Here is a 14668-nt window from a genome sequence, read left to right as displayed (position 1 = left end):
CAGGTTTTGCAAGGGGATATTCATGAATAGCAGGATGCATTAGCTTTTGCAGAAATGACTTTCAGTGTAACCTTTTCTACTAACATTCCCGGACAAACTGAAAGACATTCTGGCAAGTGGGGCATCAGCAGGAAGAACACAGTTTCTTCTTCTTATTATCACAACAGTTTCCTTGTTATTCATCCATCTGTAAAGCAAGACCTTCAGTGCATAAGAAAGTATGCAGACCCCCTCCTTTTTACATATTTTTTATGTTGCAGCCTTGGGCTAAAATCATTTACATTCATTTTTTTATCTTATCAAACTACACTAAGAGCAACAGCATTGTAGACAGTTTTGCAAGTTTATTAGAACCCCCCCCCCCCCCCTGAAATATCCCAATACAAGTATTCAGACTCTTTACTCAGAACTTAGTTAAAGCCCCTTTGGTAGCCACTACAGTTTGGAGTCTTCTAAGGTATGGCAGGATGAGACTGGCACACCCGCATTTGGGGATTCTCTGCAGATCCTCACAGGCTCTTAAGTTTGATGAACGCCGTCAACAGTGGACAGTTATTGTTACGTCTGTCCAGAGATGTTTGAATGGGTTCATGTCTTGGCAGAGGCAGGACCACTCAAGGACATTCCGTGAGTTGTTTCTTAGTGGTTTTACTTTGTGTTTAGGGGTCATTGTCCTGTTGGAAGATGAACCTTTGGACCAGTGTGGGGTTCTGAGTACTCTAAAGCAGTGCTGCCCTCTCCATTGGAATGGTATTGCACTGGTGATGAGCAGTCCTTGGTTGCCTCCAGAAATGACATTAACCTTGATTTCATCAGACCAGAGGATCTTATCTCTCAGTCTGCTTTTTTGTAAACTCCAAGCGGGTGTAAAAATGTCTTTTACCAAGGAGAGGCTCAGGATCAGTGGAGTGTTACAGTGATGGTGATTCTCTGGTGTTCAAAACCTGATGGTCATGATGGCTGATCACCTCACTTACCAAGGACCTCTGCCTAGGTTGTACAGTTTAGCTAGGTAGTCAGCTTGATGAAGATTTGAGGCTGTTCCAAACTTCTTCCATTTAAGAATGATGTAGGTAGCGGTGGGTAGTGCTGCTGCCTCACAATTAGGAGACCCGGGTTCTCCCTGTGTCTGCGTGGGTTTCCTCCAGGTACTCAGGTTTTATCCCACAGTCCAAAGACATGCAGGTTAGGTGCATTGGTGATTCTAAATTGTCCCTACTGTGTGCTTGGTGTGTGTATGCACTCCCTGCGGTGGGCTGGCACCCTGCCCAGGGTTTGTTTCCTGCCTTACACCCTGTGTTGGGTGGGATTGGCTCCAGCAGATAATGGATGGATGGAGGTAGCAGTGCTCTTGGGAACCATCAATGCTGTAGAAAGATCTGTACCTTGACACAATCCTATCTCTAAGCTCCACAGGCAATTCCTTCGACTTCATGACTTGTTTTGTGCTTTGATGCACATTGTCAACAGTGGGACCTTCTATAGACAATTGTGTGCCTTTCCTAAATATGTCCACAAACAATTCAAATTTAGCATATTTGGACCCCACACAAGGTGCAGGAACATCTCAATGATGATCAGTAAAGCTGAGATGCACCTGAGCCAGATTTCAAGTGTCATAGCAAAGGGTCTGCATACTTGTGTCAAAGTGATATACAGTCATATGAAAAAGTTTGGGAACCCCTCTTAATTCTTTGGATTTTTGTTTATCATTGGCTGAGCTTTCAAAGTAGCAACTTCCTTTTAATATATGACATACCTTATGGAAACAGTAGTATTTCAGCAGTGACGTTAAGTTTATTGGATTAACAGAAAATATGCATCATAACAAAATTAGACAGGTGCATAAATGTGGGTACCCCAACAGAGATATTACATCAATACTTAATTGAGCCTCCTTTTGCAAATATAACAGCCTCTAGACGCCTCCTATAGCCTTTGATGAGTGTCTGGATTCTGGATGGAGGTATTTTTGACCATTCTTCCATACAAAATCTCTCCAGTTCAGTTAAATTTGATGGCTGCCGAGCATGGACAGCCTGCTTCAAATCATCCTATAGATTTTCGATGATATTCAAGTCAGGGGACTGTGACAGCCATTCCAGAACATTGTACTTCTCCCCTCTGCATGGATGCCTTTGTAGATTTCAAACTGTGTTTTGGGTCACTGTCTTGTTGGAATATCCAACCCCTGTGTAACTTCAACTTTGTGACTGATGCTTGAACATTATCCTGAAGAATTTGTTGATATTGGGTTGAATTCATCCGACCCTCGACTTTAACAAGGGCCCCAGTCCCTGAACTAGCCCCACAGCATGATGGAACCTCCACCAAATTTGACAGTAGGTAGCAGGTGTTTTTCTTGGAATACGGTATTCTTCTGCCATGCAAAGCACTTTTTGTTATGACCTAATAACTCAATTTGTGTCTCATCAGTCCAAAGCACTTTGTCCCAAAATGATTCTGGCTTGTCTAAATAAGCATTTGCATACAACAAGCGACTCTGTTTGTGGTGTGAGTGCAGAAAGGGCTTCTTTCTCATTACCCTACCATACAGATGTTCTTTGTGCAAATTGTGCTGAATTGTAGAACGATGTACAGATACATCATCTGCAGCAAGATGTTCTTGCAGGTCTTTGGAGGTGATCTGTGGGTTGTCTGTAACCATTCTCACAATCCTGTGCATATGCCGCACCTGTATTTTTCTTGGCCTACCAGACCTGCTAGGTTTAACAGCAACTGTTCCTGTGGCCTTCCATTTCCTGATTCCATTCCTTACAGTTGAAACTGAGTTTAAACCTGAGATAGTTTTTGTAGCCTTCCCCTAAACCAGGATACTGAACAAGCTTTGTTTTCAGATCTTTTGAGAGTTGCTTTGAGGATCCCATGCTGTCACTCTTCAGAGGAGAGTCAAAGGGAAGCACAACTTGCACTTGACCACCTTAAATACCTTTATATCTCATGATTGGACACAACTGTCTATGAAGTTCAAGGCTTAACAAGGTAATCCAACCAATTTGGTGTTGCAAGTAATCCGTACTGAGCAGTTACATGCATTCAAATCAGCAAAATTACAAGGGGACCCACATTTTTGCACAGCCAGTTTTTCACATTTGATTTAATTTCATACAACTAAATACTGCTTCACTAAAAATTTTTGTTCGGGAAAACACCCCAGTACTCAGATGTTCCTAGGAAACGAAAGACATACCACTGCTATCTTTTTTGTTGAAAGTAGAGTAAGTTATTATGCAGGCTGACAGGGGTTCCCAAACTTTTTCATATGACTGTATATTTTTATTTTTAATAAATTCACAACAAATGCCTGAAGTTCCATTTTCACTTTGTCACTCTGAGGTATTGAGTGTTGCTTGATAAGGGAAAAAATGAATTTAAATGATATTAGTACAAGGCTACAACAGAACAAAATGCGAAAAGAAAAAGGGCACAAATACTTTCTAAACCCACCGTAATTTCGACATCCATAAACTATCCTATGGCAGCCCCCACTTCCAAAGGGGAACCCCTTGGAAGTTTTAATGTCTCCACTAACATGTGGCATACCAGCATTTACATTATTCAGCCCAGCTGAAATATTTGATACAAGTCAGAAATGCATCTGCAGAATATTTTTATTCTGAGAAAAACAAAATCATTGTTTGTAGCCCAAATGAAATAGCCCTGATATAAAATTCTGGAACCCCCCCACCGCTAACCACCCTGCCAAAAAAGCCACATCCTTATGTAAAACATGAGTCATCCCTTCAAGCCCACCGGATATTTACTCACAAGAAAAATAAGTTCAAGTGTTCTGTAAAGAGGGAAGTCTGTTGAAATACATGCTTATTTGTAAAGCACACCTCCTAGAAATGTGTGCTGGCGAAGCTGGATGACTTTTCTTGCATATCACTCTGGTGGTTTCCATTGAAAAGCAGGGTCCATCATGGCGTATTTCCCAAGCCAATGAAGAAAATTTATTACAACACAGAACAACAAAGTGTAATCAGATCTCCAAGGGGCAATTTTACTAAATCTCCTGTGCCTACATCAGGGACAAAGAAAAACAGTAGAAGGAAAAAGAGAATGAAGGACAAGTGAATGAAAATGGGAGGGAGGCTGCAGGGAAAAGCATAAAAGAAGAAAGCAAAAAAAAAAATTTGGGATGTACTGCCAATGCAGCTTGCTCGATAGCTAAAAACACAAAAGAATATTGTCAGAACTAATCTTTCCATTAATCAAGATTTGTTACCATTCAAAACAACAATGGCATAATGGTATCAATGCCACAGCATTGTTATTTGGAGGAATAGCACTGCTGCGCAACAATTGTTCTTGCTTCTGTTCATGCACATTATGGGCTGGCAAATCACTCCCAGAAGCAAGTTTACTTAACACTCCTGGAGTCCATTTTATATATATATATATATATATGATTTTATTTATTTTTGGATGCAAGTATCACTTGGCTTATTATAACCTGGCTAAAAAAAAAATGGCTTCTGCCTGGCTTTTTATTGATTGTCAAACATATCAACCTTCAGGCTCAAGTTCACATGGCCATTATATGTCAGAGAAAGATGCCCAGAGGATTCTCTCTTTTTATACTTACAGGGCAACCGCATTGGCCTTTGGCATGACAAATTAGTAAGAGGAAAGCCCTAACAATTATTTCCCCTTACTAGATCTATCGGTTTAGAGTTTGGATCGGAAATGGATCATTCAAGGTGCTGCTAGGCAAAGGTCCAAAGTGACTAAAGCTTACATTTTCTTCAGTTCTCAAGAACAAAACCTTTTCACTTAGGTACAAGCAACTCCTGACATCAACATGCTTTGCTTCAGTTCACATGTTTGTTTCCTGGTGTTGCAAATGGTCCACTTATTGAGCCATACAGTACATAGCATGCAGCAGGTCCAAGGCTGCCCCCCTACCCCCGGCCCCCAAAAGCAGTCCTCCTCAGCGTGGGAAAGGCCGACGAGCCTTCTTCTTGCGACGTGCTTTGCTGCTGTCAGTCCTCACTCCGTTGTCTGCTCGGCTTGGCCCACTGGGTGGGTTGGTGAAAGGGAAGCCAGGTGCATTCTGGGATCCTGGACTGCTGGTACTGGTATTGCTCCCTGGTGGAGGTGGCGGACAGAAAAAGCCACCATTAGGCATCTGGTTGGGTGAGCCTTGGAAAATGCGGTTTAAAATATCCTGCAGGTCGGCAGCTGAACCTGGAGAGCCTTCAGAGGGAGTCCTGTAAGGGAAAGAATGACATGTCAAAGATACAAACTTTAGAATGTATGAGGCCAGCCTCTCTGAGCAATGATCTTGCGTGCGCTGTGCTGTTGACAGTTGGAGGCAGATCATCCACAATTTCCCTCTCCTTCCACTGTGACAGTGCGAGTTGGCTCCACACTACCGGTCACTTCTGGGAGCCTCCTGAAATAGCCAGTAACATTACTGACAATAAGATGAGATGGGCAAATGGGGACACATGCAGCCAGACAAGGGGTAGGTGCAAAAGTACCTTTATTTAAAACAATCCATATCCAAACAGAATTCAAAAGAGCAGTGTTCAGAAACCCACACAAAGATAATTCATAACACTGTGTCATCTGTGGAGGCCAAATCTCGGTCAAACAAATATCCATAAAAGCAAGGTTACAATTTTAACACAGGGATCTTTTCTTTAAAATCAAGTCCCCAGTGCTTCCCTTTAAAATGGAGGTCTCCCCGGCTTAACCTTCTCGGGTCTCACAGCCCAGAGAGACGTCAATTCAACAGACAAGGTCATCCTTCTTCCATGGGTCCAGATCCCTACTGTCCATGGCTCCCACTCCGAGCCTCACCGACTCCCACAGCGAGTTGCACCATCCAGCACCGCATTACACCATCTCCCTCAACTGCTCTACCACAGTGATCCACTTCAGCAGCCCCGAGTGTCAGTCACATGCTCACCCCTCAAGGGGCTCTCCTCCCGACTGTTTGCCATCTCTCTTTTCCTCTCTGTTGCCTGCTTACACACCAGTTCTCTCTTATCGTCTTTCTCCCTAATTCTCTCCTTCTATTGAATTCCTTTTTGTTCTCCTCCACCCCATCACATGCAGGCTCCTTTTATCCTGGCTGATTAATTGGGTGCTGGTGAGAGAAACCACTCCCTCCGTGGCATCATTGAGGCGCCCGACTCATCTGCCCACCTCTGCACGTGTATGTGGCACGGCCAGCCAGCACCTCCATTAACCACGGAGCAAAACGCACTCGCACACACCCGCACCCAACTAGCGCCTGCACCTTCTTGGGGCTCAATTATTTCTTTCAAATTAGCCACCTATTGGTGAGCTGCGGGACTGCTATACCACACGCACCCCCTCCCCTCCCTTCCATAACCTTATATTAGTTACCATTACAGCTCCTCCTTTCTCTGGCATACTAAAAACTCTACCGCAATCACAGTCCCATAGACTCCACTGTTTCTTCAGTGAGGGGGCTGACTTCTGTCAGGAGGCACTCAGAATGAGGACTTTTTTCATAGATAGAGGATACCCTTCTCATATTGGGGGCCGGGCCCTCAATCAAGCCAGTTGTAGACTGTAGACCTCATAACATCACGTCATAGAGGCTGGTCCCCCATTCCACCATAACACACTCTCTCAGGCCATCAAACACAAGTTCCCCATTTTGGAGCCTTTGTTCCCTCACCCTCCCTTCATCTCTTTCCATTGACTACCTAACCTGTAGACAGAGGACAGCCGCATTCCTCGCTAGGCACTTTGAGCCACTGTGTCACTTGCAAATACGTCACCAACAAAACCCTTATATCTGGTCCCTCTGGGAAATTCAGTTTTAAACAAAACGGGCCTCTTGCCAGTCCACAATCTCATTCATTGCATTTCTTGTAGGAAGTATCCACAAGTGAAACATGGAGATGGCTAGCAGACTGCTTCAAGGGACACATTTGAGCCGTTAAGATCAGAGACCTTCCAAAGCCAATTGCAGAACACTTCACACTGATCTCTGTGTTTGTGATCTTTCACTGCGCTTCAAAAACAGTTTACAAAGAAAAAATGAAGAAGCTGAGCTCATTCAGCCTGACATCACATGTTTCTCCAAGTCTTAATGATCAACTAACTTTTTAATCTCTCTCTTTATCTTCTCTAATGGCAGCCTTTTCACAACTACTCTCATTCACATAACTCTTCACGCACCTAAATTTTCTCATTTCATATTCCCTAACTTTGTTTCCTTATTCTACTGCTACACATTACCTGCTCTTTCCTTTTCAGTTGCTCACCTGATGAAGGCTATAATGCAAAAACATTGCGTCTTTAACTTTCTTTCTTTCTTTCAGCGCCTAGAAATAACCTTTAAACGTTGTTTCAACACATTGACATAGACCTAAAACTGGTAATAAAATAGATATAGGCAAAAACTAATCCTAAGCACAACATGTTTGCTCCCGCTATAGTCACACTTATTCATGTACTATGGTGCTGTGTATTATAAAACCAGTGCGCTCAGGCTCCAGGTGTGTATATGCATGCAGCAGCAAAGCTGTGCGGTCCCAGGGTGGCTGATGGAGAGATAGATCATGAAGGCACACAAGGGCATGATCGGTTCAGCCAGTTTCCTTATTGAAAATTGGCAGGGTGTAATTAAGGAACCTGCAGGTAAAAAAGGAGCCAGAGTAGGTTAGAGGGATGAGGAGAAACCAAGGTTCAAGAAAAAAAAAAAAAAAGAGTACTGGGAGTGTGAGCCAGTGTGATTGGAAAGTCAGTGCTCAGTGGTCCCGTGAAGGAGTGAGAAACAACACCCCAGAGGCAGGTCGATCCTGCTGAGCACCAAGGAGGAGCAGGGAATGATTGAGTACTCCAGGGGTAGGTAAAAGGACAATGGATGTCTGACTACAAGCATCCCAATGGACGCCAATGTATGGTGGTCAGGACGAGAGCTGGAGTGTGGAACCATACCAAGACCCTAGGCTGAGGTGGCGAGACAGAGGGAGAAACACAAGCTGGGCTATGTAGTTTTTTTCTTAGATTTTAATGTATGGGAAGACTTTATTTATTGCTGTTATCTATCTCCACAAATGCACTAATTTTATCATGGAATATTTATTGACTTAATTTAGTTATTGAAGACTGCATTGTTGGCATTCTGAATTGTGGAATAAAAACACTAAATCACAGTTTGCACCACTTTTTGTTGTTTTGTGTTTTCACTCGCCCACGTCCATCTCAGTCTATGACTAGTGATGACCCAGATACAAGAGGTGAAGATGCCAGCTGTTGGCAACCTGGGCATCCATCACATGTACACATATATGGACAAAGATTTATGATGAGTATTAGTACAACACAGTAATACATGATGCACACACACAAGATGTAAAGCATCCAGGCAGATGCATAATATATTAGGTAGAAGCTCTAGTGCATACAGAATAGTGCTATAAAAGCTTCTCTCAGTGTTGGCTAAATTAATTCCAACAAGAATATACCCACACACACATACACGACCATTACACGGACACTAACCTGTGTCTCCCCGAATTGGTACCACTTCGGGATCCAAAGGAGATGTGATAGGGGACGCGATGAGTGTCTGGGGAGATTCCAATCCGCTGGCAGCCAGCCCATTCTAATAAATTTAAACACAGCACATTGTATCTTGCCAACAATAATGACGCCAGTGTTTCCTGACATACTCTAGTTTAACAGATAATTTTGAAAGCTGCCCAAGAGATAACTAGATCAGTACCTGTTATGTCATAGACCTTTCCATCCATCAAGGCAAAATATGTTATGCGTAGACCCAACATACTCGACTCTGCCCAGAAGTCACCCTCCTCGGCAGCATGCATTTGTTTGCAGTCCCCACAATATCTTGCAGCTGCTGGCTCCCTGTCCATTTCAAACCTCCTGCAGAGAAAATACAAAAGCGAGCAGCTCTCACAGTTAAAGCAGCTTGCATAACATAAAGATCTCTTCTAACCATTTTCTTTTGCCTAACCACAAAATAGAATACCACTATGTTATGCAGCTTTTGGAGCTCTAAAACCAGAATTTAAGTGTATATTTTTTATTTCCATTTTTCACCTGCATTTCCCCAGTGTTACAAAAGTAAACCAGTGTTGCAGTGATAATAAAACAATCTTCTAATGACTCCAATATTGCGGTTTAAGCTATTTGGACACGTAAAGGGGAGTAAAACAGAAGCAGAGAAAAGGAGATAAAACTTGGGCTTACTGGGTGAAACCAATAAAGCAAGTGGATGAACTGAGGGTGCACCGAAAGAGTTTTAGTTAAAAGTAATTATCAAGGCCACTAGAATGAATGTACATTCTTCAATTAAACCTTTCCACCGTCCCAAATTTTAAAGTTCTTTTTTTTTTTTTTAAATAGCTGGCAAAGTAGGGTTATTTACAGATAAAAATATTTTATGCATAGGTGTTCGTATTTTACATTTTAATTATTTTAGAAACTAGGGGGCTCCGCTCCCTGCTCGCCCACCCCTGGGTTTGGTTTACCAGATATACAATTTAAAGAGATTGTTATTTTCATGGGAATTGTTACATATGCATTATTTTCACTTTTACTTTAAAACTTTTGTAAAAACAGTATTTGGCATTAACTTTTCTTCAAGATCACATTGAGTTTTGATTCTGTGTTTGGACTTGTATCGTGACAACGCAACGTATAACTGCCTGTGAGTGAATATCGTTTCTTTCTCTCTAATAAATCAAACGACTTTCTTTAGTGTTTGTCCATGATCTTTCTTCTTCACTTTGTTGTTGATGCGTCATCTAGAATGTATAAAATTATTGTCCTTATAAAATTTATAAGAGCTGAGAGCGTAGGAAGTGTGTCTGACAAAAGCATTCACACGACTGAGGTTAGATGACTGGTCTTGTTTGAAAATAGTTGTAAGTAGGGCGTGACCTGAAAGAATCTCATGTTGAAAGTCTACGTCTTACAGGACTTCATACCACAACACCATTTTTGGAATCTTTTAATTCTCACTGGCAATACGAATTAGACGATCTACAAGTCTCGGAATTTAAAGTTTAAATTGAACGATATATTCAATCTCTTTTCGCTGTTCCATTATTTCACCGAGTAATAATTCCTGTTTGTTTGCGCTAATGCGATCTTTCCTATCCTTTTTTTTTTTTTTTTGAGACTTTTGGATTTTCGTACTTTCATTATCTCTAACCTGCTGTGCATGTGTACCGCACCAACATTTTTGAATTCTTTACAACGTTCTACTTTGTCATCTACTCCATCCATCCATTTTCCAACCCGCTGAATCCGAACACAGGGTCACGGGGGGTCTGCTGGAGCCAATCCCAGCCAACACAGGGCACAAGGCAGGAACCAATCCCGGGCAGGGTGCCAACCCACCGCAGGACACACATAAACACACCTTGTCCTTTATTTCCGGTCCTGGGCTTGGTTAAATCTCTTTCTTGCGGGACATATAACGCAGCTCGCGTTGTGAAGGGGGGCTGAACACACGCTAAAGAGATGCGGTTGGATCATCTGCTGGCTTGCTGCTGCTGGCGAGCTGCGCATCAGTCATTTAAAAGCCCGTACAGCAGCTGTCCTTTTGTCTCACTGCCTTGTCTTACGTTACGTCAAAGTGTCTTCTGAGAAGATCATGTCTCGTCTCCCGCCGAAGATTTTTTTTTTTTTTTTTTATACTAGAGAGATATACTACTGCAATTTGAACAACCTGACTAATCATCGGTCCATCTTTTTTCTAACCCACTTATCAACTTCAGGGCAATGGGGATCAGGTGTCAAAGTGGCAGAATTGACAAATGCGAAGCTGGGCCAGGTCGTTGCAGGGCGCACTCACACCATGCCAGTTTGGAGTCTGCCAGTTCACTTACAGGTTTTTGGGTTATAGGAAGAAGCATAAGAACATGGAAATGTGAGGAAACGTCTCTAACCAATGTGCCATCTTAAAATGCATACAATACATTACATAGCCAAAGAATTTTTACTATCATACAAAAATGTGTATCTAACGGTCCAGTCATCCATTACTGAGCCTGCTAAATCAAATGTCTGTGGTGTAGAAACCTCAGTCTATCTTAGCAGCAAGGCAGGAACCAATGCTAGATGGTTGCTAGTCCATCACGGAGTACAGTCATGCACATGTAAGGATGTGCTCTGTGATAAACTGGAGCCACACTCATACATAAGTTAGTCAGGAGCTACATCTCTAACATATGTGGTTAACATCTACACGGAAGCAATCCATACAGAACTTGAGATCCAATACTGTTTTCTAATCAAGAGAAATATAAACATGCTGATTCAGCCAAGGAATATGAGAGCTGCATGGAAATTATCATGTGGTTATGTAATACTTTATTATGTGCATCCAATAGCGTGTTTCTTACTAAAGGTAGTGACAACACAACTATATATGAAAATTAACTTCTAACAGCACATAATTTCCATAATAATAATTCATTACATTTATATAATGTGCTAAGTGTGTGATGTTATCTCAATGCTAGGACTGAGACACGTCTATTATCAGCACCCATAAATGTAATAATAACATTATTTAACACATAATGCCAACTAAATAAAAAAATACCTTGGATAATTCAATATAAAATGTCGTTACAGGTGTTGAGTATTTGTAAAAGCTGAGTTTTGCACATTACCAATGTACAATAACCTCTTACATTCTGAAGTTAGATACTGTGGCACGTGGCTGGGGGTGGTACCCAGCCGGGATGCCCAGGAGGACCGGAGTAGGGCTCACGCCACCTCCAGACCACGAGCTTTGAAGCTCAACCCTGTAGAGCCCTGGACCTCAGCACTTCTGCCACACCAGGAAGTGCTGGGGGGGAAGAGGAGAGGGGACACCCGGAGTGCTTCCGGGGATACAGCCGGCACTTCCGCCACACTGGGACATGTCAGTGGAAGATTGCCGGAGCACACCTGGAGCACATCCAGGGGATAATAAAAGGGGCCGCCTCCCTTCATTCAGGGCTGGAGTCAGGTGGAAGAGGACGAGGTCTGGGAAAGGAAAGAGGCGGCCTGAAGAGAGGAAAGGCAGTATGGAAAGAGGCCTGGACTTTGGGGGTGATTGGTGCTGCAGCACTGGGTTTGTGCAGATTAATAATTAAATAAATGTGTGTTGGACTTTTAAATGATGTCCGTCTGTCTTTGTCTGGGCTGCTTCCCACAATACATACAGTGGATTCAGAACGTTTTCCAACCCCTTCACTTTTTACACATGTTACTCTGTTCCTACCTTATGCTAAAATAATTTCGTTCTCTCATCAAGCAGCACTCAATAGATCAGAACAACGAAGCAAAAAGCAAGAAACAGAAACATCAAATTGACACAACTATGGATGGATGGATGGATTCAGACCCTTTCCTCAGTATTTAATTGAAGCCGCTTTGGCAGACATTACAGCCTCGATTCTTCTTGGGTATGACGTGACAAGAATGCAGAATAAATAAAGAGTAAGAACAAAAAACACAATTTCTTTCTGGTAAATTCTGGAAAATGTCAAACGCTACATTTAATTATTGGATAGATGTATGGTGTATGGCTAGTTCTCAGTTTTAATTAAAATTGCCTTTACTACACTACTGGCACATAGACTTAATCCTAACTCACCTCTTCTAAGTCAGTGGGTAATTGATGTTATATACTATTTGAAACTGGAAAAAATCAAATTTGCACTTAAGAGGATTTGTTCAAAACTTTCTCAAAACCTGGCAGCATATAATCAATAACATTTTAGAATAAGCATTTAAATTGAGGAATCAGGTTCTCTCCCCTCTTTTACTCCATTTACCTGTATTCATCTATTAATTTATCTATTCACTTATCTTTACTAGCATAAAGTTTTACATTGCTGGCCTAGCTCTCTTTCTCAAGGGTGGGGGTTGATTTGTTTCAAACCTTTTTTTTTTTTTTTTTTGTAAAACTTGAGTTGTGTATGGAATATTACTTGATTTAAAAAACAAAAAATCAATAAAAAAAAATACCTTCATTAGTTTTTGGCACATGTTTGGTTTCAGTTTGTAAATCTAAATATGTCTACCAGCTTCAAAAGACTACACATTGGTTTGTGCCTTGTGTCAAATATATTTGAAATCCCCTACTGTACAACCCTGCATTGGAAGAAATGGATCCAAAAAATGGATGTGTGGAATAAATGATACTGGGCTTTTAATATGAATACAAATGGGAGTTGGCAAACACAAATTCTGAATAATGGGGAGGCATGTTTTCTCTTTTTATCTATGTGGACTTTCGGCCACACTCCCAAAGAACTGCATGGAAAACTGGCAAATCCAAACGGTTTCATTGTGGTTTCCCGCCTGCCGCCTCATGCTGCTGCCACACCATATCAAATCTGGAATAATACCAGGCTTTAGTGGCCAATGCTAGATTTTTTCAACTAAATAAGTACTCAACTTCGAGCGCTGAGAACAAATGCCAGTGCCGGTGTGGTTCCCTATTTACCCGACAAGGTAAGAAGGCGGTATCGTGGCAGCGGAGCCGGAACTAAGCTAAAAATGAAGCGGCTTGCGAGAAAGTGGCGTTTTAAGCCTTTGGTGCCTTCTGTGATTCTGGGAAATGTGAACTCACTATCAAATAAGATCGACGAACTGGCTGCGCTGGTGAAAAATGTCAGAACCTACAGAGAATGCAGTTTGTTGTGCTTTTGCGAAATGTGGCTAACTTCCACCATCCCAGATGCTAACGTGGAGCTACCTGGGTTTAGCACAGTTAGAGCGGACAGAGATGCAAGTACCTGTGGGAAGCACAAAGGAGGAGGACTCGCTCTCTATGTTAATACACGGTGGTGTAACTCTGGACATGTGAACGTCAAAGTCTCCACTTGCTGCAGGGACATCGAACTGTTGGCCGCAAGTTTGCGTTCCTATTACTTGCCCAGAGAGTTTGGACACGTCATTGTTGTTATCGCTTACATCCCTCCTCGGGTGGACGTGGAGACAGCGAGTGACATCATCCATTCTGCTGTTGCTAAGTTACAAACGCAGCACCCTGAGGCGCTTGTGCTAATCGCTGGAGACTTTAACCATGTGACACTGGACAAAACATTACCTGCCTTCTCCCAGTATGTGGACTGTAACACCCGGGGAAATAAGACTTGATTTACTGTATGCAAACATTAAAGACACATACAGCGCCACCCCGCTGCCTGCGCTTGGGAAAGCAGATCATAACCTGGTTCTGCTTCAGCCTCACTACAAACCAAGAGTGAGGGTCCTACCTACAACCACACGCTCATTCAGGAAGTGGTCCCCTGAGGCAGAGAAGGCTCTGAGAGAATGCTTTGGAACTATAGACTGGGATATCTGGAGGAGGTTGTTGACTGCACTACTGACTACATCAACTTCTGTATGGACATTGTAGTTCCAGTAAGAACTGTACGCTGCTATGCTAACAACAAGCCATGGATTACAAGTGATATCAAGGGCCTTTTGAACCAGAAGAAAAGGGCTTTTAAAGGCGGTGATCAGCATGAGCTCAAGCGCATGCAGAAGGAACTTAGAGTCCAGCTCAGGGCGGCGAAGGAGCAGTACAGGAGAAAGCTGGAGCAGAAGTTGCAGAATAAACAGCATGAAGGAAGTGTGGGATGGGATGAAGATCATCACTGGCTGTAGCTCGAAACAGGGT

General features: G+C 42.5%; 1 protein-coding gene across 3 annotated transcripts in view; it reads right to left on the bottom strand.

The window, feature by feature from the left end:
- Positions 1-3617: 3617 nt before the first annotated feature.
- Positions 3618-14668, bottom strand: part of dnajc14 (DnaJ (Hsp40) homolog, subfamily C, member 14) — a 28281-nt gene continuing 17230 nt past the window's right edge. For 2 of the 3 annotated variants that reach the window (XM_028798043.2, XM_028798044.2), the window contains exons 5-7: positions 8738-8898; positions 8515-8617; positions 3901-5234 (exon numbers count right to left, since the gene is read on the bottom strand). In XM_028798043.2, the coding sequence (XP_028653876.1) occupies positions 4955-5234; positions 8515-8617; positions 8738-8898 (544 nt within the window). In that variant the 3' untranslated portion in view covers positions 3901-4954. Of the gene's footprint in view, positions 5235-8514; positions 8618-8737; positions 8899-14668 lie in introns of all 3 variants that reach the window. The other variant, XM_051925211.1, reaches the window with a different exon arrangement.

Source organism: Erpetoichthys calabaricus, chromosome 3 (assembly GCF_900747795.2).
Source record: "Erpetoichthys calabaricus chromosome 3, fErpCal1.3, whole genome shotgun sequence".
NCBI classification, from domain to species: Eukaryota; Metazoa; Chordata; class Cladistia; order Polypteriformes; family Polypteridae; genus Erpetoichthys; species Erpetoichthys calabaricus.
Note: the sequence above shows the minus strand (reverse complement) of the source record. Positions and strands in the feature narration are given on the sequence as shown.